Source organism: Aptenodytes patagonicus, chromosome 5 (genome assembly GCF_965638725.1).
Source record: "Aptenodytes patagonicus chromosome 5, bAptPat1.pri.cur, whole genome shotgun sequence".
Taxonomy (NCBI): domain Eukaryota; kingdom Metazoa; phylum Chordata; class Aves; order Sphenisciformes; family Spheniscidae; genus Aptenodytes; species Aptenodytes patagonicus.
Genome location: NC_134953.1, coordinates 65,937,251 through 65,964,368, shown reverse-complemented (window position 1 = coordinate 65,964,368; position 27,118 = coordinate 65,937,251). Strand labels below are relative to the sequence as shown.

General features: G+C 46.3%; 1 protein-coding gene across 3 annotated transcripts; it reads left to right on the top strand.

The window, feature by feature from the left end:
• The first annotated feature begins 142 nt into the window (after positions 1 to 142).
• On the top strand, positions 143 to 26,124 carry SLC5A9 (solute carrier family 5 member 9). Of its 3 annotated transcripts, XM_076340245.1 has the most exons (14): positions 143 to 271; positions 1,701 to 1,772; positions 4,298 to 4,402; positions 6,262 to 6,426; positions 9,007 to 9,112; positions 9,690 to 9,770; positions 10,553 to 10,758; positions 11,572 to 11,707; positions 12,621 to 12,728; positions 12,913 to 13,063; positions 14,276 to 14,444; positions 15,023 to 15,238; positions 21,576 to 21,723; positions 23,699 to 24,505. In XM_076340245.1, the coding sequence occupies exons 1-14, from the start codon at positions 143 to 145 to the stop codon at positions 23,902 to 23,904; spliced, it is 1,998 nt and encodes a 665-aa protein (XP_076196360.1). In that variant the 3' UTR covers positions 23,905 to 24,505. The 3 variants fall into 3 exon arrangements, with proteins under 3 accessions (XP_076196360.1, XP_076196361.1, XP_076196362.1); XM_076340246.1 differs by lacking the exon at positions 1,701 to 1,772 and having other exon boundaries at positions 227 to 271; XM_076340247.1 differs by lacking the exons at positions 143 to 271; positions 23,699 to 24,505 and adding an exon at positions 25,751 to 26,124 and having other exon boundaries at positions 1,708 to 1,772.
• The last annotated feature ends 994 nt before the right edge of the window (positions 26,125 to 27,118 follow it).

Below are 27,118 nucleotides of genomic sequence, written 5' to 3'. Positions count from 1 at the left end.
AGAACATTAGCCACAGTCCTGCCTGGCTCCCACTCCCCACTCACACCTTCTCTACCCTGTTAATTATTACAAGGGAAGCAATGAAGGCCAACGTGCACCAAAGTCCAGTGTGAGAGAGAAAATCAGCAGTTCGCTTGCAGCCATGAGCCAGCCGACCCCAGCCGCCACGGAGCTGCCCACGCTTCCGGGGGACACAACAGTGGCCTTTGGGGTGGCAGACATCATCGTTGTGGTTTTTTACTTCGCCTTTGTCCTCGTCGTCGGGATATGGGTGAGTCCCCAAGGTGACTGGGTTTAGGTCTGCCTGAGGTGGAGAGCCTTTGATCCTCTCTGGACCCCTCCTGGGTACAAAAGTGTTTGCCTGCAAAGGGCATCCTCTGCACACACCGTTATCCCATGGCCTGTTGAGCAGGTTTGTGGGGTGACAGTGACCTTCCTGTGAGCAGTCACCCCTACTCCCACATGGGGACAACCAAGGGGTCATTCCCTGGAGGTTGTTCTCGGGATGATGTCTACCTCCCATGCTGCAAAGTAGTCTCACACCGGGGTGTGGGCAGGCAGGGGGCAAGGGTAAGAGAAAAGCTGGGGCTGAGGTGGAGAAGACTGAAATGGGACTTTAAAAAGCTTTGGAAAGATTGTTAGTAATTATTTGCTTTGTGAAGGCCTGTTTCATAGAGACCTACAATCTTCTGGTTGGCTGAAGTGTTTTTTCTCACTCCCAATGGGTACATTCAAGAAGGAGTCATTAAATAGGTACAAGCAGCTTCTTTCCAAAGCTGGACTACCAGAAACCTGCACAAAGAGAGACAGAAGCAGAGTGAAGCCTGGCATACTTAACAAGTACACAAAAAATTTTTTGGAGCTGATGCTTAGACCAGGCATTCAGGCTTCTCCTGGCTTGGTGGCAGTGCTGCTCACCAGTCTGGGTGCTGCCATGTGCATAGGCATTTTGCAGCAAATCATTTTATTATGGTGCCCGACTGCAAGTTCCTGGTTGCTGCAAACAGCAAGCACAGTCAGCCTCAGTCACATCGGAGGGGCTTGCTGGCCTATGGACATCTTATTGCTCTTGAAATCCCTGCAGTTCTCATGCAGTTCCCAGATGGGGTTGCGTGATGTGGCCATACAAGCATGGGGCTGCTGGAGACCCTGAGTCCACAGCAGTGGGAAGAAGCAAGGCAGCAGGAGCTGCAGCAGGGCATTGCTACCCATCCTGGAGTGCACCTGCATGTCATGCCCAAAAGCAGTCCTTGATGGCATCCCATGGGATACAAGGTTGTCCTCTTCTCACCCCTGTGCCATGTTCTCCCTTATTTGGCTCTGAAGGCATTTGCTAGGGGTGCTGGACAGTGAAGAGGGAAATGCTTCCTCTTAATGCATACCATCATCAGAAGGTGGGCAGCCTTTCTTGGAAACATGTATCTTCACATGGCTGAGAGCAGCCAAACCCCTAGATTTCTCAAAATTAGATGCCTTCACAGGGGCCCTGCTTCACCCTGCATCAGAGCCATGCACTACCTGTATGTGCTGCTCTGAGTAGGGTGAGCCAGTTGACTGCAGTGACACCCAAGGGAGTAGGACTAGGGTGGTGCAAGAGGTTGCTGACAGGATGTTTCAAGGCTACTGGGATGGGCACTGAGTCTGACTTGAGAGTGGGTGAATGGAGGAAAACACTTTTTTTTTTCCCCCTGTGCTTCCAGTCATCAATACGAGCAAGCCGGGGGACCATTGGAGGCTATTTCCTAGCTGGACGATCCATGACTTGGTGGCCTGTGAGTGAAATGCATCCCTCTGTTTCTCATGGTTCGAAAGCAATTCCAGATGTAAGGAGAGCAGGTCTAGTGAGGGGACCCAGTCCATACATGTTTTGACTGTAGCCTTGAGATGAAGAGGATCCACCAGGAATCATGCCATGCAGCTTTGCTAATGGGCTACAGCGTGGAGCTGCTGGGCCAAAAGGATAGTTCAGCATCTTCAGGTTTTTTCAACTCTTAATTGCTCTGCTGAAGTCAGCAATAACAATGTTCATATTGATGGAAGTGAGGGAGTGCTGACTGCCTAGCTGGGTTTGAAACTCTTTGTCCCCAGCTCACCAAAGATACTGTTGTCCCCAAGCCAAAAGAGCATTAGGTAATCTAGGAATGTTCTATCCAGTAAAAAAGCATTTAGAGACTGAAGAAAAAATAATCCCAAAGCCCAGGACTTTCTGAGCCCTTGCTATTTAGAGTAAAGTTGAGATTATTGACTAACGATGTAAAGGATATAAACTTCAAACCACCGAAGTATAAATCTTCACTATGAAGAAAAAAAAAATCTATTGAAGGCGCCTTTTCTTGGGAGTGAAAGGTACATATAAAGATAATTTAAAGTTTGAAAGGAATAAAAACGCCACAGGAATAAAGATCCTTCTCAGCCAATGCCAGACTCTAGCACCATATATCTCTCCAGTGAGTCGTGGGTAATGGAATGCACTTCTCAACCAAAACACTGTATTTTTTTTTTTCCTTTGGGTGTACATTGCCCATAAATTCACTAGGCTAGATTTTCAACCTCTTCCATGAGAGACACATACACCTTTCTAAAATCTGTTATTTCTTAAATGTTCTTTACACTTCTGTCTCAGCCAAGACATTTAATGGAAAAGCTTAGCTTGATGGTTTTCTCTAATTAGGAGGGGAAAAATTAAAAGATACTAAAATGGAACATTTTTCCCCCGATATTGTTCTTTTTTTCTTTTTTTTTTCTTTTTTCCTTTTTTAAAAAAAAAACAAACAAACCCAAAAACATTCTCATTGCTTTTGGCTCCAACCACAGGTGGCTGCAGAGTCTGTTGGGTACAGGTTGGCTCTTGGCTCTCCTGACTTACCATTCTAGGTTCAAAGCAACCTCTAATGCTGTTCACTTTTCAATTTTGTTTGTCAGAGAGCTGATTCAACCTCTGCAGCACTCCTGCAGGCTCAGCTCCTCCTGGCCTTCACCTGAGTACATGACTGGCTTACATGTATTTTACTTTTTTTTTTTACAGGGGTGAAAGATTTCTGCTGTGTGTTAGGCAGCCTCAACTAAACCCTGATATTACATTGCTGCTCCTGTGCAATATATCTTCTGTATTTCTGTGACTGATATAGATATCAGAAAAACTGTTTACATCTTTTGAGAGCACCAGTCCCCACCTCAGTTGCAAATTCATATTGCAGCAGCCAGCTCTCTAACAGTTTTCTTAGACAGACAAGAAGGCAGAGCTGATGGCAGGAATCAGTGTGGGTGTTGATGCCATATTAATGTTTTACCTTGCTCAAAGGTGAGAAGCAGATCAAATTCCATCGTTCTTTATTTCACATTTAGCAGTACTAAGGAGAGAAAAGCTCCTTGTAGGCAATGTGGCTAAAAGCAAACTTTCTCTGGAGACAAAAGGGCTACGCTTGTCCTTTGGGTAACTTCTCATTTGACCCTGACAGAGATTTGGCGTTGGCATACAGAAAGAAGGTGAGGCTTTATGCCAAATAAAAGTAGTACTTAAGTCAGATGGTCTTTACCCTGTTTAAAGCACCTTGTAGCTTGCATTCTTCCAATTAGGGTGTCAACGAGCCGTGGTAGGGACAGCCTACCATGCCTACAGCCTACAGTTAAAGTTAACCTGAGGCATTAGTATTTTCCAGCCTACTGCAGAGTTGAATATCTTTGAACCTATGTGTAGACATTAAACACAAAAGGCCTGCATGTTTCTAACATCGTCCCTGCTATGGTTCAGGAATCTCCTCCCTTAGAAGGAGCTCCAAGAGCGCACTCCTGTCACCCTAGCTGTGTAAACCACCACATACATGTTCAGTGCGAGACTTAAAAGAGGCTGGGATGTCAGCAAGACATGGAGAGGTAGAGCAAGGGTCAGCAAGGTTGGAGAAGGCACATTGCTGGCTGAGTAACAAGGGAATGGAGAAAACCATCAAGTTTCATGGATGTTGAGGTATCTGTGGCCGCCACCAGGCTTCCCTCACCTCACTGTAGTCTCCATAACAAGCATGTATCTCAGGAGAACCATTGACAAAGTGAACCCCAATTCTGAGATTAGGCTTTGCATTGGAGTGGGGGCAGTGGCAGGGAGCAGGCACACCCACTTTAAGATACAAAACCATAGTTCTCTTTAAAAGGAAAACCCAGCTCTCCATTAGTACCCAGCTACCTACCTACAAGGAGTTGAGGCCCTGGGGAAAGACAGTGCCAGGGGGAAATGCTTGGGCTGATACCGAAGTTCCTCAAGGTGACTTTCTGGGTTTTGTGCCTGTGCCATGTGTTTCAGATTGGAGCATCCCTGATGTCAAGCAACGTGGGCAGTGGCTTATTCATTGGCCTGGCGGGCACTGGAGCAGCTGGGGGCCTTGCTGTTGGGGGCTTTGAGTGGAACGTAAGTCAGCTATGTTGTCAACTAAGATGTCACTGTTTACAAAGGGACTGGGGGTTTGTCTCCAAAATCAGATGCTAACAGTATTGGCAACTACAAGTTCTCAAGCCTCAGGAGAGAAGCCTCCAGACGTTCAGACAGCCTTAAAAACCTGAGATCTTTATTTTAGTTTAAGTGCAATCCTCTAAAATTATTAGTTCTTTGACCTTCCCAGAAGCACATGGCCATATTTTTAAGCTTTAGTCTGCACTCATCAAGATTAAAATAAAAGATAATGAATGCTGAAAAGGTACTTGGATAATCACAGGATTCTGGGTACAGGGAGTTTGAAAAAAAGCAGCACGTGCTCTTAAATTCAGTGTAAAGCCATGAGAATTGGCAGCACTGCATTCACCTGTTAGCTGCCAAACTGTGACATCTCTGGGGTGAACATCTGGGTGTGAAGGCAGGTCTCATTCTGCCCTATTGAAGTGGCCTGGAAAATTGCCACTGACACCACACAGAACATAAAAACCAGGCCCTTTGTTTGTGATGCTAATGAAATTTCTCAGCTGCACTGATGAGGAGAGAGATTAGTGCCAGCCTCATAATAAACATCACTCACCTAACTCTAAATCTCGTCTATATCAGCAGAGACTGTTAATAGTGCCGGATACTTGCCAAGTACAGGCAAGGCCCACCAAAAGCTCTTTCCTGGGATATCTATTCACTGCACTGTTTTTTTTCTAAACCATTAAGATCACCTTTAAGTCCATCGTGAAGAAACCAGAGCCTGTGTTCAGCCTGGTGCATGTCGGACATACCAATATTGCTGTATTTTAAGTAAATCTATTCAAGTCATTTTAGAAGCCCATGAAGACAAGATTGTATGTCAGGGCAAATCTAACTTCATGAGTTTAGATTAATTTCTTTCAGATTGGAAAGGGACCTTAGATATGCCATTATTCTCTCCCTTTGTCATGGGACATCACTCAGCTGCAGGGATCATATGAGCATCTTTTACCTAAGTCAGTCTCTGCTACTGCAGGAGCCACAGCTGTTCTCCTCAATCACTCACAATCTCTGCTTACAGGGATCAGTTTCATTTCTGATAACTTAAATAACTAACTGATCAAAGTAAAATCTGTACTAATGTAAGGTACTTGGATGAAAGGTAATGGCCTGAGACAGCCAGGAGGTGAGGTTTGACAATCCAATGGCTTTTATTTATGTTCAAGATCTCCTGTTTGGGCTTTTGCTGGGTTTCAGAGAAGAAATACATGATGGGAGATGCCTTTACACTTTCCAAAAGACCCTTCACCTGTGGCAAAGCAACTGAACTGCCCCTTTATCTACCAGCGGCAGAAGCACATCTGCGTCAGCCTGCAAGGAAAACATTGCGGCAGGGTCTTGCTGTTGCTTATTTTTATGCTCCGCAGGGACAGTCTGCTGCCTCAGCCTCATCACTTGCTAATCAAGCAACAAACAGATGCTCCCATCCTTGTGTGAATCACTTAACTCTTCACTGCCACAGCATCAGTGATTTCAAAGGCCACCAAATACAACACCATCTTGCAGAGATCCAGAGGAACAGAATATACCATCTTGCCCAAAAGACCAGGAGATGGAACAGGATATGCCACCCATGACAGAGAGGCACAGGGCTTAGGAGGATAACTTCAAAAGCTTCTAATTATATTGTAATAATTCCTCCATTTGTCATCTCATCTTCTGAGCAGGGAGAAAAAGTCAGACTGCTTCCCAAATATATTGCATGGCACTGTACCCTTCTGCTTTCTTAGGATGTCCACTGAAAGAGCAGAGGAGAAGGATGTTCCCACGTGTTGAATCATGTGCCTTTATTTTCTCTGTCTCCTTAACAGGCTACCTGGGCACTTCTGGCTCTCGGCTGGATCTTTGTGCCTGTTTACATCGCAGCAGGAGTGGTCACCATGCCTGAATACCTGCAGAAGAGATTTGGAGGGCAGAGGATACAAATCTACATGTCCATACTGTCCCTCATTCTCTATATATTCACCAAGATATCCGTATGTATCAAATTGAACACAACCCTTGTGTCTAGGGCAGGGGTAGGTCATCCTGGTACAATGCAGGGCTGCTCAGAGAGAACTCAGATGTCCTTGAAAGGACCGGCTCAGCTACCAGAAACAGTAGCGGTGTGTTGGTGTGCTGCTTTGCTCAAGTAAATACCTGCCTCTGTATTGCTCATGGAGACCTAGCCTAAGAGAGAAAGCCCTCATTAAACAGCAATGCACGGTGAGAACTTTACAGGGATATGACAGCTAATTACTAAACAGTATAAGTACCATAAGCTGTCTGCCTGCCTTTCCTCTTCTATCAGATCAAACCTTAGGCAATATAGACAGGGCAACTACAGTGTTACCCCATCTGAGGATCTGGCTGGCTGCATCTTGTAGATGTGAAATTCTCTTAAATGATCATAAATCTGCTGTTGTTCTTGCAGCTGAGTTTTCAGCATCAGGTATATTATGGTTATTCCTGTCTCTTTCTGTCACTTGTGTTGTATAAAAAGGGTATGGTGAAAGGGAGGTAGGTTCTGGCTTAAGACAAAACTCAGCATCTTACCTGGATTGTTTGTAGCATTGTACCCTGCTGGTAGACAAAAAGCAATGTAAGCTACTGGGTATTTCCCTTCATTTAAATGCCGTTAATAAAGAGGCAGAACTTACGCTCAGAGATTTGCTGAGAACTACCTGTGCCCTTGGAGGGAGAGGACTGTATTTCAGAGTCCATTACAGGGAGTGAAAATGTCCGTCCTTTGTCTCCAGCTGATTGTCCCATGGCCAGTACAAGTCAGTTTTCACTAGACCCTACTGAAGTATTTAGATGCCAAATTACCTTGGAAGACATTGACTGGAGATAAGGCACCCATGTGCCTTTTGCAGCTGGCTTCAGGGTCCTTCTCCCAGTTTTATTATGTCTCAGGTCCTGGGAGGTGCATTGACAGGAGTTCCAGGCTGGGAATGTGGGATAGATTTCCTCCTCTAATGGCCAGCTCTTGGTCATGTCACCCATTGCTGTCACCACTGCCTCCAGGAGATTTGCTCTGTGGGATTGAAGCATTGCCCAGGATGAGGTCTTGCAAAGAGGCATTTGAATCCTCTTTACCCATGAGGGGTAAATGGAGGATCTCTCCTGCAACAGCACCACAATGTGCACAGCTACACAGTCAATGTATGTGGCAAAAACAGACCAGTCTTTCAAAATGACCTTCAGCAGAGCAGTATTTGCCAATGTCTTTCAGAGCAGGACCCTTGCCTCAGTCATTGCTGTTTCATCTCAGTGGTTTCTCCTCTGTGCAGCTAATTCACGCGTGGCTGACGGATGTGGCTGCTGGAGTTTATGGGCATGACAGGTGCTTTCTATTAAGCAGTGCTATTGTTTGTAGAGAGCTCTTTTAGCGGCTGGCTGGACAGCAGGCAGTTGGTTACAAGAAGGATTTTTCTCCCTGTGCTTTTTGCCCAAACATAGATTAGCAACTAGGGCATTGCAGAGTCTTCCCTGCTCGGAAAGAAAAGCAGAGATCTCAATAAACAGTATTGTCAAAGGACTGATCCTGCATGGCTACAGAGGTGCCAGAAGACACAGTGGTTCCTGTGGTGTACTGACAGTGTTTGTCCTGTCTCAGGGTTGCACAGGTCAGGAGTTGCACTGGGTGCTTGCTTTTAAGGTGCTTATTTCAGGCACAGCAAATAGAAATCTTGCTGCAGCCCTTCTGTCTCCCTTGGCAAATGTCTTTACCTGTATCTCACCCCATACCAGATTTGCAGCTGTCCTTCAAATTGATTTCCCAACATACACATCTCCCATATCACCTTCTGCATTTGAATGATGTATAAGTCCTGTATAATTCCAGGTTTCACCCAGTTTCTGGTTTCACTCTCTCTGCTAGTAGATCCAAACAAAACAAAGCCGATGGGTGTTTCTGTATTTCTAGTGAGGTCCTCAGCAAGTATAACCTGTTTTTCTGGAGTCATTCTAGTATGCTGAACTGCATGAATAGAAAAGCAAGCTGTTGACCTTTTCAGCTAAATAAATCATGGCACAAGACATCAGTGATTCTTTAGGGGTCTTTCAAGCAGGAGTGTCTTGCGGCCACTAGGCCACAAAGATGTAGTCTTGGGAAGAACCTGGTCTCTGCTATTTGCCCTCCTTTCCCTCCTGTATCTGCCTGTGGATGCATTGGCTCCTGCTCCCCACAGATGTCTTCACAGTCAGCAAAAGGAGTAGTAGTTTCCACCAATACCTGTATGTGCCAGTGAGGATAACATGCCATGAAGGCTGCCTGCAAGATAGTCTTTTGGTTGCTTTGTAGTCCCTTGGTGTGGGATCTTGATTTTCATCCTCCTGCTGCCCCAGCTCCCAGATGCTGAGAGCTCTGACCTGGAGGAAAGATTTTCCTTACACCGAGAACAAGAAGGTTCACAGCCAACATCCCCATGCTCTCTCCTCCTCTTCCACTTCACCTTCGTGGTGTCCTCCCTCGTCAATGCTTTCAGCCGCAGAGGGCTGCAGGCTGCTTTATTAGATTTCACTTGCACGAAGCACTACTAATGCCAGACTGCCCTTGATATTTTTTATTCCAGACAGACATTTTTTCCGGAGCATTGTTCATCCAAATCTCTTTGGGCTGGAACCTCTACTTGTCCACTGTGGTCTTGCTAGCAGTGACTGCTGTCTACACCATAGCTGGTAAATAGCTGATTTTAAAAGAAACACTATGAGCTGGAGCCTAGGATATAAGTTTCCCCTTTCCTACACAGGGGAAAGTATTCAGGTCCTGGTCTGAGGGACAGATTCCCCCAGTTGCTGATAGTACCTGTCCTGTCACTCCCAGCTGTTGGAGACCTCTGGCTATTCCCCTCTCCCCTCCTGGCCCAAGGATAAACTGGTATGGGGGGAACATCACTGTTTTCTAGAGAATTTTCTAACACTACAGAAGGCTGCCGGCTCCCTCTGTGCAGATAGTTACCACTGCCTATATTTGCTCTTTTTTTTCTCTTTTTGCAACATTAGCATCTTTAGATATTAAGATGCTGAACTGGATCCAAGTCCTCTCATGAATGTGGACAAGCCCTTCAGGCCATTCCTCACAGAAGGGCTTGTGGCAGCTATAGGCTCCTGGGGACCAGCTCAGTGCCAGCTTCTCCCAGTGGGTCTGTCCTGAAATCACAGAGCTGGGCCCAAGGAAAACCTTTTTCCGGGTGAGGTATCTGTTTTGTTGTACATGGTGACGCACTCTGCCTGTTGTATCTGGTTCTCCTGACAGGTGGTTTAACAGCTGTGATATACACAGATGCGCTGCAGACCCTGATCATGGTGCTGGGAGCTTTGGTCCTCATGTTCATAGGTAAGGGGAACCTGCAGTGGCATCATACACTGGTTTAATGGTCCCAAGGTCATTAGACCTTAGCAGGGTACCTCACCCTTTCATGTATGGCGCAGAAATGAGTTTTAACCACTTACAGAAGTGGTGCCAGCACAACTCTCATTTGCCAAGTTGTCAGACTTGCTTCATCCTTTGCACTAACTGTGTGGAAGTGAGGTTCTGGATAACCACCTCGCTGGTTTGGGTTTGCCTGGGGTTGCCAAACAGCATGAAACACTGCATTCCCAGAGCCAAATTCAGCTCTCACTGTGCTCATGTAAATTCAGAGTAATTCTGCTCACTTTCCCTGTTGACTTTGGGAGTTACTGTGCATTCATCTGGGCGTAACTGAGCATTATAAAAAAATAAAAAAGCAACAAGGAACTGACCATCATTAGTCTTTGCTTTAAGCCTTCTTGGCAAACAGAAATATAGATATATCTTGTTTAATGTCATACCTTCCTGCTTCAGCTCTTAGAGGGCGTATGAGCAAAGACTAGATGCTGAGAACATTGTGGGCATTAGGATTGTGGAGGTTTTTCCTGCATTGATCCGCTTCCAGGATGCACTGTCAAAACCACAAGGACTCTGGGCAAAATCCAACTGACTCCTGTAGAAGTCTTGACTGCAAAAAGGGACGGTGGAATGAAAAGAAAGGAGATGAGAGGACGATAGGAGGAAAGAAAAGTAATCATGAGACTCAGATAAGGAAGTAACTTTGCAGGGAGCACCAGACCTTAAATCACTGGCATTTTTTTTTTCAGGATTTGAAAAAGTTGGCTGGTATGAAGGACTTCAGGAGAAATACAGCACAGCAATACCGAAGATCATAGTCCCAAACACGACCTGCCACCTCCCACGTGCGGACGCCTTTCATTTGTTCAGGGATCCAGTCACAGGAGACATTCCTTGGCCTGGCCTTATATTTGGCCTCTCTGTGCTGGCTCTTTGGTGCTGGTGCACTGACCAGGTAAAGAAAGTCTTTCCCTCTGCAGGCAAACCACCACACTATTATTTCAAGTCCACTCCTCAGTTTGTGGATCTGTGAGCTGAAACATGACAGTGTCTCACTGTGCAGGAGTTACTACCTTTTTACTGGTCTAGACCAGAATATCTCACTCCTTCCACCTTCTCGCAAGCTGCTAATTTTGCGCACTTCTTCGTGCAGAGAGAGCAGGTTATTTTCTTCTGTCTTTATCCCACTGTGGGCTGGTGAGTACCAGGGGTCTTCATGCAGTTAGCATGACAAGGATATGAAAATGTGGATCTGGAGCTGGCTCTGCAATCACCTTGGGTAGACCACCAGATAAGCCATTCATATTCCCGGAGGTCTCACGTTTCTTATTCCTTTCCAAGCTACAAACAAGGGAAACTATTTGTTTCTCAAGACACGGTGCTTTTGTGCTTTAAGATGGGATAATTATGAAAACCCACCACTGAACTTTTACCAAAACACCCACAGTCTGCTTCATTCCTTGTCTCTTGCTGCCGTACAGCTGCTGTCTCCAGTCCTCAAGGTAGCTTCATTTCAGTCAAGGGCGAAATGATTCCTGTAAAGGAAATTTCCACACTGCCCTCTCCTATAGCCTGTGCACTGAGCTCTGAGCAGTGGCAGCAGGCTGCAGTCAACCGAGATGGGAAAGTTGCCATTGGCATGCAAAACACCCTGGGATCCTGCCGGATGAAAGTCATCTATGAGAACAAGAGACAGAGAGAGGATGGATCCTGCTCTCTCTGTAGTGCTTCTGTTTTACTCTCTGCTCCCTTTCTGCACCGATTACAGGTGATAGTCCAGAGGTCTCTCTCTGCCAAGAACCTCTCCCATGCCAAAGGTGGATCGGTGCTGGGAGGATATCTGAAAATCTTCCCTATGTTTTTCATTGTCATGCCAGGAATGATCAGCAGAGCTCTTTACCCAGGTGAGCCTTTCCATGTTCCTTGCCACAGGGCTTTATACCTGCCATGACCACTAATCCCACACAGGTCCTCCAGCACTTTTACACCTCAGAAACTCTGCTGTCCTGCAGGCATGCTTGTATATACTCCTATTGTACACTGACGTTCCCATGCCCTTCCTCCACTTCCAGTGCTCCCACAGTGGCAGAAGTAACTGGGACTATCCATATGGGGCATATTTTACCATTGGGGGCATATAGCTCCATGCTGTGGACATGGCATGCATCTGTCTATCTGGAGGAAATCAGTGAGATGAAATACATGAAGGACTGAGGTTGTCTTCAGGTCCTGTGGATTACTTTCATTAGGTATTTGATGAGAGTTTTAGCAATCATCTGCCACACAGATTCATGCAATTCTTGGTGGATGATGCAAAACAGCCCTCCTTTGCGAAAGAGCAAGATTTCCCCTCATGTTGTCATCGCTGGTTTCTCCAGAGCATGGCACTTCCCAGGAAGAATACCCTGGTTAGGAGGACCACTCCTGGAGGAAGGTGTAAGTGTCCCAAGTGCCTCTCTCCCAGATTTCCTCAAATAAGAGTAACTCAGTCTGCAACACCCTTGGTAACCCAGCTGACAGGTTCATGGAAACAGTCCAGTTCCCACAAACGACAAATCATCAAGGATTTCAATTATGCAACATCCAGGAGAGTTATATCTGTACCCTGAACAGAATTGCAAAATGTCATCTCGAAGTTTCACCTTTATTTTATGATGTAAAATGTTCTTCAGCCCCACTCATTCTAGCTGTATTCCAGCTGCACCTCTGAATTTATACAAAACCACACAAGGCATCAAGACTTGTTCCCTTGAATTAAACGACCTATGGCTCAACAGGGTTTAGACTGACTTCTTGTCATTTTCCTGTCTCCTACAGATGAAGTGGGCTGCGTGGACCCGGACATCTGTAAAAGGGTCTGTGGGGCTGCGGTGGGTTGTTCCAACATTGCCTACCCCAAACTCGTGATAGAACTCATGCCTGATGGTGAGAAACCTTTACACTTGTGGAGGTGGGCTTGAGCCATGCTCTGCATGAGGGCATCAGACTGCCCTTATCCATCCTAAGGCCAAGGAAATCTTACTGCAGTTACCAGACATAGGGATGAAAAATCAGTGCTGAGAGGCCAAAGGTCTAGTCCTGATTTTCCTTCCCTTTTTTGCTCCCCCAGGGCTCCGGGGTTTGATGATTGCTGTGATGATGGCAGCCTTGATGAGTTCCCTCACCTCCATTTTCAACAGCAGCAGCACTCTCTTCGTTATAGACATCTGGCAGCGGATCCGCAGAAAGGCTTCAGAGCAGGAGCTGATGATTGTGGGCAGGTCCTTACATTTCTTTATGTCTCGTTGCCCTCATCATCTGTTTTGAGTGCAGCATTTACATCCTTCAGTCTGGACTCACTGAGAAAAATCTGGTGCCTAAAATATAGAACAGGAATGCAGGCTGGGAAAGAGCATTACATTTTCCAGCTTCGTCTCAGATAGACCTGGTCAAAGAGAAACACTCGGTGTACCACTGAGCTAGGTAGATCATTGCCTCTCTCTTCTCTAAACTTAACATAAATACTGCCTTAAATGTAACTTTTAGAAAAGCCAAAGGTGCTCTGGAGTCACTGTCACTGGAGGTCTTTAAGAACATGTTATTTTTGCATCAGACGAGTGATACATTGCAATTACTCCTTTTTTCAGGGAAAAGTGCAGAGGGCTGGGCCTCCTAGCTCTCTTTCTCTCTGCTAAGTTACAGTGCCCTTTGCGAGCAAGCTTTGGTACTGCATTATATCAGGGGCATATAAAGTTCTCCTGATAGCAGAACATAAGCTGCATTTTGCCTGTTTGTGGTGCTTTTCGTCTCCAGTCATGAGCATTACATTTCTAAACTTTATTGTGGTGTGGGTGAAGGCTGCAGGCAATCTCATACTCCACCACTGTAGAGTAGTAAGAGGGAAAGTACCTCTTGTTCAGCAATATGGAGAAACCTCTATAACATACAGTGCAAAGGTGAAGGAGGGTTATGGTATGCACCTGAGACCCCAGAAGCAATTTTAATAAGCAGCAAATTAAATGGAATTTGACAAAGGCATGAGGCTGAGCATGTTATCTGCTTGGAAAGGTGGCAGTAAGATTGCTGCTGCAAGCTTCCAGCTCCCTCTCTCTGTTGCATCAAAGAGCTAGTCTTCCGAAGAACGTATCACTCTCTAGGACACACCAGGTTGAAGGGCTTGCACTGATCCAGCTCATGGTGGGAGCCACCATGCCCTTGTGGATCTCCCATGCATGTTGACTGGCAAGTCCTAGCTCAGCTCGCTCTGAAATCTTTGAAGTTAGCTCTGGGAATTGGTTGAATTGACTTTCTAGAAGAGAAAAATTTTCTCTTTTCCTGTGTACACAGGGAAAGGTTCTTCTTGAGAGTGATCTGTGGATTTTTTTTCTTAGGAAAGTCTGAGAGCAATTGGAAGTGTGTTTTGCTGCAAAACTTCATTTTCAGGTGGACTCCACCACCTGCAGAGCTAATATAATTTTGTCCTCATCTTCCAGAGTCTTTATCCTCATCCTTGTAGTCATCAGTATTCTCTGGATCCCAATCATTCAATCGGCCAACAGCGGCAAGCTCTTTGACTACATTCAGTCCATAACCAGCTATCTAGCCCCACCAATCACAGCTCTCTTCATCTTGGCAATCTTCTGCAAGAGGATTAACGAGCCTGTAAGTGGAGGGTCAACAACCAATTGATATACATATTTAATTTTATAAGATAAATAAATAACTCTCCCCTCACTACCCAGCCTTTGAGACTCTTTAAACTTAAAGCCAGTCCAGCTAAAGTGTGACAATTAGACAGCCTTTCCCTGGCATTCATTAGTGGATCTTAGCCAAGTCTCTAGTGTACGTGTGTTTGCTTCCAAGAAGCCACTGCAAGTGGTACTTCTTGGCAGTCCCATTTGAAAGCACAAAAGGCAAAGTTGCTCCGCCCTTTAGGGATGATGTGTCAAAGTCTAGTTGGAGACATGTTGCTGGGAAGAGACTCTTGCATTGTCTGTGCTCTGACTGTTCCATGTTCAAGGGCAGAAAGAGAAAATGAGGATTTTTAACTGAAAACATCCTCCTTTGATGCATGTCATTGTGGGTTTCCATCAGGCATAAAATGTCTTGGTCTAAGAAAGAGCAGAAAAGAAAAGAAAAGAAAAGAAAAGAAAAGAAAAGAAAAGAAAAGAAAAGAAAAGAGAAAACTTTAACCAAAGCTAACATGCAGTGACCTTTTCTTTATGCTTGCCTTTTCTCAGGGTGCTTTCTGGGGCCTCATCGTTGGGCTAGCTGTTGGTCTTGTTCGGATGATCATTGAGTTTATTTATAGCGCACCGTCTTGTGGTGAGGAGGACAGAAGACCAGCTGTGCTAAAGGACTTGCACTACCTCTACTTTGCCCTCATCCTCTGTGTCCTCACTGTGATTGTCATTGTCCTTATTAGTCTCTGCACCCCACCGATCCCTGAAGAAAAGGTAAGTGACTTGCAGTGGCACCCTTTTCTCAGAGTCCCCGTTTGGTTTCCAAAAATCTCTGAAATCTGTCCTTTTCTTTTCCTCCCATGGTTAAGAAATGGTGTGTAATGCATACGCTGCAAAGAAGCCCTTGCTCCCCAGCTTTCTATTCCCCAGGTTGCATAGTGTTAATGCTTCCTGAGGCACTGAGTGCTTCAAATTGAGTGTGAGTTCCCATGCTGTGCCTAGAGTTGGGCAGACACCACAGCCCATCATAACTGGAATAGAAAGAAAAGAAGAAGGGGAAGGAGATGAAATCATATTACAGAGCACTGCTGAGGAGGAATTAAATATATCTAATTGTAGCATCTACCCTGTTTCAGCAGAGCCAGCATCAGTCTTGCAGGCAAACAAGATTAATATCTTTTGCAACATGGGCATTTAGGAAAATAACATTTTGTCCCAATATGATCTCAATTACGTTTAATAACTTTGAGTCAGGCACAACTTTCTTTTACTTAACACATTAAAATGGTGCAGAGTTGGGAGGCTTTATATAATAAAACCTTAAAGCAACTCTTCCCAGCCCCAAGTTTTAAAGCAGCTGTCAATATAAAAACCCTGCCATCTACCTCCAAACAAAGGTTTCTGGGTAGATTTAAAAGACCTACTTTTTTTCCTGTCTAACTACATGAGGAAATGAGGGTGATGCCATCATAACATTTTCTATCTGTTGCTTCCTCATAACTTGTAAAGCATTAACCGGTTCCATCAATGTTTGATTGAATGTTAGTGGTGTCAAAGATTCCCAGCTCCTAAAGATTACATGAAAGCAGGTGCTCAGATAGAGGAGAGGGGGAGAGAGGGAAACTGTCTTTGTGTCTGCTTTGAGATAAAGTCTCAGCTTTTATTAGCTATCAGAGGATCCACATGGGAGAGAGAAATACTGGCAAGGAGGCACCATTAGTTCTGCTGCTTACGTTGTTCACTACTGCTCAGAGGTGGCCAGATGGTTGCCAGCAATTAATTACTGTGGTTTAATGAGTTCCCACTCATCATCTGACCTGTGATAACTAAACAAGTGCAGTGCTCCCTGCCCACAGCAATAGCAAGATAAGATGCATTAACATAGCACTGGAAAACAGTGAACATCATACCAACAGTTCAGGAAATGAAGAAACTGGCCACAGCGCCTACAGGCTTTTCAGTCTGACCTTGGAGGTATAAAAACATTTAAAGCACGTTTTAATGGGGGGAGTTCAGGATGAAGACTTACTATAATAGCATCAGAGAAAAAGAGGTTATGATCATAAGAGGTTCCTTAGAGGAGAGTTTCAGTAGAAATAGGTGAGTTCATAGGTGCTGGACTTAAGGGACCTTATTTGACATATTCCTCAAAGAGCCAATGCTCAGAAAAAGTGGATTCAGACTGGAAGCGGTCCAGGGAGGAAAGCCAATGGGATGGTCAGGGAGGATAGGATTTTGTCTGAAAGAGCTGTGTGCAGTTATCCCAGAGGAACAAAGGACAAGGGGTGGTGGCTGGCCCCCCAGGTACCTCTGGAGAGCCAGGGAGGAAGGAGAGCTTGCTAAAGGGCAGTGCTGGCCATGAACAAACATAGGCTGGGCTTTTTGGGGGAAGTTTTCTAAAGAAGGATGTTCAGGATAACCTTTTGGTAGGCTATGGACCCCACATAGTGCTAAGCTCAGTGCTTGACCTCTGTGTAAGAGATTCTGTTGAAGAACATTAATAGGAATTAATGATATTGCTTGTGGCAGTGAGAGGCTGGACACAGAGATCCAGATCAATCGTCTGATGATAGTGATGACCATCCATGTCCCATGTGCCCCCCCACCCTCAGTATCTTCCCACTACAAGGAAAATGAGATGGGCTGCCAGACAATTTGTGCCAGTAAGTGGTAGCTAATTCTCTCTTCCCATAGCTTGGTAGGAATGGGAGAGTCTGCCCCTATTTGGTTTTAGTCTAATTTCCATTCAGTTTCTACTATTTATCCCCAGTTTCAACAGGAAAGGTCTGGCCTTGTTCCTCAGACAACAGCTGAAGTGAAGGTGTGGTTTTTAAGCTGAGGTAGGTACCAACTTTGCTGGGGTGCTGCTTGTCTGGCATGAATCTGAGTGGGCAGCATTAAAACCAACATTTTTCATTTTCCCTCAGTCAGACTCACCCCAATTTTTGCCCTAGACATGAGCGCAGGTGTAGGTTTGGACCATCACTCCTGGTGGCATTGTTTCTCACGGTGTCCTGCAAGCAGGGCTTGTCTCCTCATCTTAAGTTAGACGGTGGCTGTGCTGAGATGGCTCAAGGACAGAAGGGTTTTGGGAAGGAACGTCAAGAGGTAGAAATCAGGATGGATGCATCAGGCTCTAACCCTCTGGGTAGAAAATAGCACCTGAACTTTGTGTTTGGCTGTTAGCAACCTCGGGTTGCTGGGTTTTGGCATGCAAGCAGGCAAACCTGTAGTGAAAGCCTGTATGTCCCCATGCTAGAGGCTGAGAGGGGGAGGCTGGTAGCGGGTGTCCTGGCTGAAGATATGACCAAGATTCTCCCATTCCTACCAAGCATCAAGCTCTGGTGCTTCCCAGTCCCATCTGTTGGTCAATTCACTTTATAAGCCTCAGATATTTCCCCCATAAAAATTGCATGAGGCTAGTTGTGCTAGTCCTTATCTGTACAGCGCTTTGAGAAGCAATGATGAAAGACACCGTGTAAGAGCTAGGAATTATGCTATTTATTTTGTCAAGCAAAAGGAAAAGAAAAACAATCCACCAAAAGCTAAAGGAGATAGCTAAGGAAATATAGTGATAGATCATACTTCAGCAGATGTAAATCAGCATAGCTCCATTGCCTTCAGAGATCAGGAGCAGCTGTTGAGCACAGTTATGCCACTTTACACCAGCTGAGGATCTACACTGGACAACTTTAAATATTGAATCTCAATGCTTTTCAGATAGTAAATGGGCAAAAGGAGAAAAGAGATTTGTATCTGATGTTACAGTGGTACAGCTAATGTGCCTGGCTTTAAATGAATTACAACCCAAGAACTGCAAGCTGTAGCATTTTCTCCTGCTGTTTTGGACACTCTCCCATCCCTGTGGTGATCGATGCTATGCTGGAAAACAAGTATGCAAGGAATTTGTTTGGTATGCTCCAGAGTTCATATGTCTTCATTGTAGGTAGTCCATATTGTGTCACACTGTCCTTGAAAACCCTGCAAAAGAGCTTACAATTAAATTTGAGACTGTGAAGCTGAAACACAACTGTCAGGTGCCAGATGGCATTTTGGAACAGAAGGATTTATTCTAGTTTACAAACAACAAAAGAAAAACTTTCTGAGTTCTTGCAGACTCCATTGTCCAAGGAGAATGTGAGGGTGAAAAGGGAGAGGAACAGCCCACAAAGCACGAGTGCTACACGGTCAGGTCACCTCCCAGGGGTCAGGGCTCACCCAGACAGGCCGATAGATTGGCAGTTCCACTTGATGTGCTCTGGAGTCGGAGATGTTTTCCCTCTGTCCTGAGGTCTGGCTTCAGTGGCTCCTTTAGGTGCATGGCCTAAGAAGAGCACCAAGCCTACTCTGGCTGGCCTGAACGCACACCGTGCACTCCTGAGGTGCTGCAACTGAAGCTTCCACGGCATCATTTAGTGCCACTCACAGCAAAGCGTGCTCAGCTCCTGTGGGAACCAGGCACTCACAGAGATGCAAACTAAGGGGGGACACAGGGCTCCCCGAGCAGTGCCCACACAGGGCTGCCCGGGACCTGCCAAGTGGCTACCCCCCGCTCCCCTACCCTTGGGCATGGCAGCCTCAGGCAGCATTTTCAAGGTCCAAGTCAATCCTGCTAACGCAGCTCCCCCCGTCAGCAGTTCTACTTATTTATGTATTTGCTTGCTTTCTCCAGGCATGCAAAACACGTGCCATCATTTGCCTCCCCCATCCCCATCCCTTTGTGAATCTGTGCCAGGGAAGCATAGCCAGCCCCGTGGTGGCCTCCATGGCCACACAATGCTGCTACTCTGCCCCAGGACGTGTCCTCCTGGCGATGGCAAAGAGGAGAAAGGGGGACCTCAAGGAATTCAGCCAGCCAAAACCCACCGCAGGGGAGCTTGAAGCTGGAGCATGGGTGTGATGCTTCACCGAGGAGCCTGCTAGGGTGGTGGTTTGCTTTATTTGGCCATGGTCAAAGCACCAGCTCCTGGGTGGGTCAGTGGGATGATATGCGATGAGGTTACCTGTGTGTCTATTGGGACAGGTGTGTTACCTGTATTTCAATTGGGAATCACTCCTGTCTGGCAGAGTCTGAGCCCCAGGTAAACTCCAGCCCTTGCAGATTTTGCTGCAATATGAAGAGACAGTCATTCAGTGACACATGGGAAGAGGAGAGAAAAGAAAAAAAGTTTTGGAAATCCTTTAGTACCCTGAAACTTTGCTATGTTCCAGTGACATTTCCTAAGTGATTAAAAAAAAAAAAGAATCCTTGAGAAAGATGAGGATCATCAAATCAAAGCAATTTAGCACATCGTGACAAGAAAGATTAGCCCTGCCCAATGCTCATCTTGGTTGAAAATGATTTAAATAAAGCTATAAATCTTCTGGAAATTATGCAACATTTTGTGTCAGCTGGAAACTCCTGCCTAGATTTGTGTGTATAAAATTCAAAAATTAAACTCACGTTACTTTGTAAGTGACCCATTTGAGACGTTCATTTCCATATGGGCAGAGCAGGGAGGCAGCCGCTCGTCAGGCAAATATGTGACTTTGCCTGACCTGTCATCACCACTGCAGCTTCGCTGCCCCGGTCCCATCCTGCAGCTCCTCTGCAGGGCAGCCGATGGGCTGGAGCGGGAGGACAGCCCATGGACCTGGGCAGCTGCATTTGAGTGGGATTGATGAGCGTGGTCCTTGCTGCCTGGCTTGGCCAGAGCACGCAGAGGTTAGGAAGTGCCGATGCCATCAAGCTGCTCGGTGTGCCATGGTCAGCCAAAGAAGCAGCAGGCCTGGCTTAAATTCAAAGACCTGAGCCCCTGGGATGGTTAAACCACACCCCGCCCCCAGCTGCAAAAGGACCACTGTGAAGTTTGCAAGATTAATGCCTCCTGTGCACTCCTTGTATCCCAGGGAGAAGAAGACTTTCAGACTTGCCCTAGGATAAGAATTTTAGACCTCCTGCTTTTGTAAAGCAGAGCAGATTGCAGCCACAGCAGCCTGTCCAGGACTGATCATCTTTCATGGCTTTCGATGGTTCTTTCACTGAAAGACTGCAGAGAGAAGTAATGTCTTGTATTGGTCCAAGAGAGAAAACTGGAATTAAAAAAGAAAGAAAAAAAAGCCAAACCAACAAACAAACAAAAAAGAGAAAAGGCGTTTGGACAAGCAAGTCTTACAGTGTGTACCCAGAGCTAATTTTTTTTCTACTTGTAACTACACCTGTTGGTCTAATGTATGGTATAATCCTCCCTGCAAATTGTGACTTGATATTCCCGTCATGGTTCTGTCTGCCCACATAGTTACACTTCTTGAACACATACTTGCAGTCACAGAGCAGAGACACGATACTGCTACTTTTCCCACGAAGAGCCCTGAGATAAGCTCATTTGGAAGTGCAGGTTGCTGCTTTGATGTGAGCTTGTCCCAGCTGTGGGCTTTAATGTTCACATTGGGTTTTCTTTTCCTATAAAATGACAACTGAGACGAGACAGAAGATCCTCCAGTCCCTCCCCATGTCCCAGAGAAGGAGCTGCTCAAATACCAGTGTTCCCATGGCCATATGTCTGTGTCATGCCCCTGTGGCCATATAGCTGCATGCCAGCACCCAACTGATCTTTCTCTGCTGAGGGTACAATTGCTGTCTGTGATTGACTGTATCCAGAGAGGGTCAGCTTGGCTCCTTTTTTTTTCTTTTTTTCTTTTTTTTTTTTTTTAATTGACTTTATTACCCTTCCCTGTTGGAGGGCTGCCATTCTGGACACAGATCATCATTACTTCATGTCAATCAAGTGAGCCTAGCAATTAAGAAGCTGCTTCTTCAATGTCTGCTAAAAGGTTACTCCTGGTAGAAACGGGGATGGAACAGGTTAATTTAAAAAATACAAGGAAATAAACTAGATTAATTCACACTTTTTCTCAGCTTTTCAGCTCCAACTGGATGGTACCAGCCTTCTTTTCCAGGGTGTGGGCACCTGTGCAGAAGGGAGGTGAGAGAAAGTGGGGGAACAAATGTCGCCCCAGAACAGGTCTCTCAGTACCATCTTGGATCTGCCCCCTCAAAGAGGGAGATGACTGGCATGCCAGTTTGGGACTGACAGGCAATAATCGGTTCGTTCTCTGTCCCACTTTGCAGCTCGCTTGCCTGACGTGGTGGACAAGACACAGAAAAGCACCTGCCATTGGCCTGAAAAATTACAAGACTGAAGCAGCACAGATCAATCCAGCCAACGGAGAGAGCGACTTGGTTGAAAGTGCAGATTCGGGCGATAAGGAGGAGGCAGGTAGGGTAGCTGGCTGTGAACAAGCATGCTCATGTGGTGAGTGCACAGCCAAGATCTCATGCAAGTTCTTCTAAAGCTCATGAGAGGCCTTCACTGGAGTTGGGGCTTGTATTTACGGGTATACCAGTTATGAGGATGTGACAAATTAAAGTGTTACGGTTCTTGGTCCTCCCAAAATATCTTCGCTAGATAGACCTCCATGTCGCAAGTCTCTGATTGGCTCAGAAGAGCTGCCATTCCTGAAAAACAAAGAAAACTCTCCATTCAGTAAAATGTTTTTCCTCCTCCTCCTCCCTAGAACAAGTTGTTTACTCAGGCAAACTACCACAGTCACAGTGTTATTTTAGCACTTCAGGCCTGGACACTTAATGGTGTGCTGGACTCCTTAGATGGCAGTCAACGGCCACTTACGAACATCCCTTGGGAGGGTGGGGGTCTGTGCTGCTGGGACACTGTTCCTCACCTCATTGACACTGGGGCTTTGTGCCATGACACTGCATCTATTTGTCTGTCTCACCAAGATGCTCTTAGGAGCTCCATAGCACTACTGCACGCATAACCAAAGCAGCAGCTACTGCTAGCGCAGTGAAAGTCGCAGCAGGCTCTGTAATTTCAACTTTCAGCACATAAAAGTGGCATCCCTTCCTGTCCTCATCATTGCTAGGAGATAAAACCCTTGTGTATGTGCTAGAGATGCCTCCTTCTTACTCCTGTGTAAGCTCTGCTGGCCAAACTCACTCAGTGATGCTGTAACATACTGTATCAAAATAGTATCACGGCCTGAAGGGATCATGAGACACTGAGAGCAGATGTGTGCACTTTGTGGATGTCCTAGGATAAATCCACAAGCCTCAGTTTTCTCATTTACATTATGCCAATAGTATCTTTCATCTTCCCTTAGGATATAAGCCATCATTAAAACTCAGACCCAAATTGCTTAAATAGCTGTGTGTCCTACCAAGGGTATTTAATAAGAAGGAAGGCAAAGAGTCAAATGAACTTAAAGAGTTGTCAGGAGACAGAACAGTAGCAGGAGATGCTAAATAGGCAAGTTCTTTTCTGAGTGGACAGAGGTTTGTTCCGCAAATCCATTAAAAAATGCAGCTTTCTGGTTTTGAGCTTAACCTTCCAAGGTTATAGAGCAGAAAAACTCAGAAGAAAGGCACATACACAAGATTTCTTCACTCCTTCCTTTTGCTTGTCAGTCCAAAGGACACTGGTACCAAGTACAGCCAAGCTAAACAGAAGTGAGCAACTAAATAAATATTTTTTTTTCCCCCAATAGAGTAAGTTTGGGTTTAAGCTGAATGCAGCCATTCAGCATTACTTATTATTTCTTATCAATTCCTAGTTCACTTAACTAGCTCATTTTTTTATAAACAAATGTCTTGGTATTTTGGTAATTAGTAATGATGGGCAAGGAAATGCAAAACACAGCAGTTGACAGTTTAATGAGTTTTTTTTTTTCAGGTAACACCTTTTTCAAGGCCTTATGACATTCTGCATTTCAAAAAAAAGGTTATATTTGGAAAGAACAACCAGTGAAATACACACAGCACAGGGCTGACAATTAAAACACATACTTCACCCGGCATGTCACGTGTAATAAATAAGCCAGGAGATCTCTAAATGGACCATCATGCTGTCAGGAATTTGTGAAAGTGGATGGAAGCAGGGTCGGGGAGGAGGGGGAAGAGGTCTGTTAATTAACTAATGAACAATTGGCGTTGCAATCAACCAACTGTAATCAGGCTGTGCTGTACATGGTCAAGGCAGAGCTTTCTCTTTTTCCTTCCCTTCCCTTCCCTTCCCTCTCCCATCTCCCATTTCCCACCATCATCTTGCATCTCCCATCCAAGGTGCATCTCAAGCCCCACTCCAGATTGCTCAATGCACCTCCAAACTGGTGGAAGGAGGGAGGGAAAAGTCCCAGCTAGATGATAACACCCATTGTTTGGTCCATCTCTTGCCACAGCCAAGCCTCCTTGCTGGAAAATGCTGTACTTGTGGTTCTGTGGTCTGTCCACCGGCCCCACGCCCACCCTGTCCCAGGAGGAGAGAGCTGCCCTGAAGCAGAGACTCACCAGCATCGAGGAAAAGCCCCTGTGGAAGACTGTTTGCAATGTTAATGCTATTCTCCTGCTGACCATTAATGTCTTTCTGTGGGCATATTTCGGCTGAGGTGGGGTCAGGGAGCATGTGGCTTTGGTTTCCCTCCGGGGTCCTCATCTTCATGTCTAAGCCCGAGGCGTCGGGTGATAGAGACTCTGGTGATGGTCCCCGGAGGCACCGGCACGCCTTGGCACAGCCCTTCCCCAGAGGCACTGCTTGCTGGAAATGACTGCGGGGGCTCGGTTTCTCCATAAGATAAGGCGTGACCAAGACTCAAAACTGGTCACATCCAGGGTGCAGGGGACGTGTGGGACAGCATGTGGGTGAAGTCAGGAGACCTGGGGTCAATTTTAAAGGTGCAGAGCTAAGCCTAGCAAGGAGTGAAGCCTTTGGAAAGTCTGGTTGTGGCATGGCTGGGTCCTCGCTCCCCTCATGCACCAGCTTAGGGCTGACTTTGCACTGCTGCTTTTAGTGGAAGGACTTCTGATTTACACTGATGTGGGGAGGAGACTTAAGCACTACCTGCAGTTTTTTTATATGGCCAAAGTTCAGATGGGGTTAGTGTGGGACCACTGGATTAGCTCAGCAGCGACAACCCTGGCTCCCACAGCCACCCCAGGACCTGTGTTGGACCCCCCCAGTTGGCATTGGCAGTGGGGACAGGAGCTTCCCTGCCCTCCCTGAGCCCCCCCACCCTGCCCACTCTGCCCCGTGACAGTGGGTCTTGCAGCAGCCTGACCTTGTTTACTCATCGGGCCAATCCTGCCCCTTAACAGCATTACCAGCAATAAAGGTGCCTTAGTAACTAAGCCAATTTTGACTTTGGGTTATTGTGGTTATATATCCTGCACTGACGCACAAAGGTCTCCCTGGGCCCACAGTGACCTGGCTGTGGTAGGGAAAAGAAATATCCCTCCTTGGGCCAGGTCCAAGGCTGGACTTTGCCCTCCTTGGACAAGTCCAGGCCCCTCTGACCCACCTTGGTATCATCATGAAATGTGGCATGACCATAACCTTTTCAGCCACCTTCAGAGGAAGAGCTGGTAGTACCTATTAGTATCTTTGGTGGTTAGGATGCTCACCTGGAGAAGGCCTACAGAGATGTGACCCCTCCACTCCAGCATCCGAGGGGTACGTCCAAGCCACCAGGCATGGGCTGTGTGGGGAGACGAGGGCATGCGGTGAAGCACAATGGCATAAAGATGAAGAAAATGAGTCATGATCCAGCAAGGAGAGGAGAAACAAGGTTCTGTGCCCACCTGGCACAGGGAGCCCAGGTCACGGTTCCCCCCCGGCTCATCCTTAGTTTGGATGGAGGAGACTGAATCAGCCGTGCAGGATGGGGTCTGTGCTGTGCTCATGCAGGTCAATACAAGCATTTGCTTTTTCTAAGAGGAAAAAGTAGATTTTCTTTGAATAAGGGAGATCTCAGCCCCGTCAGTTGCCCGTCCATCCCCGCGGGAAGAGGCATATGATGCAGAGCTTGCCTTGCCTTTCCACTATTCAATTTCGAGCAGGTGGTGCCCAGATCAGAGGGTGCCTCAAAACATTTAGAGGAAATCAAGTTACCAGCTGTGATTAATAGCTGGTAAATGTCTAATAATAACAGACACATTTCTAATGCATTTAGAAATACCAGGGCTCTCACCTCCTCACCTAGAGCAGCGAGGTGCTGAGTGCTCCTGAGCCACAGAGCCCCTCAGCAGCACTTAGCTCAATGGCTTTATTGGCTTTTTTAGACCACACATCCGCTAAAGCCATGGGGAAAGCAACGCGGAGCAGGATGAGGAGTGCTGGGGCAGTTTTTTAAATGTTTGAGATTATTCTTTTCCCCTAAGAAAATTTCAGTTTTGCAGAGAATAGAAGTGAAATTTACTAAGCCTTTTTTTTTTTTTTTTTTAAATGACACAAATAGTTTTAATCTTTGGATATATGATGCTGACCTCTTCCCCTCCCCATCTCACCCCATGGACCCTGGAAGACGAGGTTTCCTTTAAAATGATGATGTCTATGTCAGTTAAACAAAGTAATGCGCTTTGAGAGATGTGACTGCATCCCTGAGCTTGGCCCACAGAAGGAATGGAGACATCCACACTGCCAGATGCAGCCAGCTGTGCACCCCACAGGAGAAATACATTTCATTGGTAAATTTATTTGACTTACTACTCCGCTTTGAACCACTAAAGCAAAACCAAAGAGAAAAAAAATCATTGGGGAGGGGGAGTCTGAAACGTTTTATTGAAATAAACCAAAGTCATCTCAAAACATCTTGACCTTTCCTTGTATTTTCTAGGAAAACACCATATTTACCTGAAACAAATTAAAACCAAACCAAACCATATTGTTCTTCCTGGCTGAAGATTGGGCGTTTGGGGGAGTTTCCTTTTCATGTTATTCCTCATTTCAGTCCCTCTGCTCCTTCCTTCTCATCTCCTACACCCATTCCCTCTGCCTACATCCATGTGCAGCTCTTCCCCTCTGCATCTCCCAGCCCCTCCTTCCCAGCCTTGATAATTTCCAGTTTATGCTACGTCTCCCCATGGGTCGCACTTGAACACACGGAGTTCCTCCAGCCCCAGCTCCCACCCGCCTCCTTGCAGCAAGCAGGACCCTGCTTGCCCCGGCAGCTCCCCATCAGCCTCACCCCTGCATGCCAAGGAGCTGTGGGGACAGGGATAAGGACTAGGACAGGGACAGGATGGAATGGGATGGGGTGGGATGGGATGATTCTCGGCTCCCTGCTGCTGCAGGGATGATGCTGTGGCAGAGAGCACTGCTGTGAGCGTGCAGGTCTTTGCACCTTCTCAGATATGGTCTGGGTGTTTTAAGAGGGAGACCCCAACAGAGGCTCTGCCAGTGGACTGATTATAAGCCCAAAAGAAAAATGCTCCTTTCCTAACAGGGATGATCAAGGCCGAAAAACCAAGGCCCGTGACAGCCACATGCAGCACCTGTGAAGAGCTTTATCTCCTAATGCATTGTGCATCCAGTGAAGCAGGGGTACTTTCTAAAGCTGTGTCAGTTGAAGACATACAAGTGCTTAAATGCCTGTGTCAGGCTCTGGAGGAACCTTTTTAGAGATACATGAGGTGGGACGAGCGCAGACCCTGACTGAAGGCATATGTCAAACACCAGGTGCTGCAGCTGCTGCAGCCCAAGCTGCTCTGCGCCAGGAGCAGCTTCTCCACCAGCATTGCTCAGCCCACACCACGAGGGCAGAGCTCCCATGGGAACAACAATTATCTGTGAATCCAGCCAGCCATAGCCCCAAAAGCAAGGAATG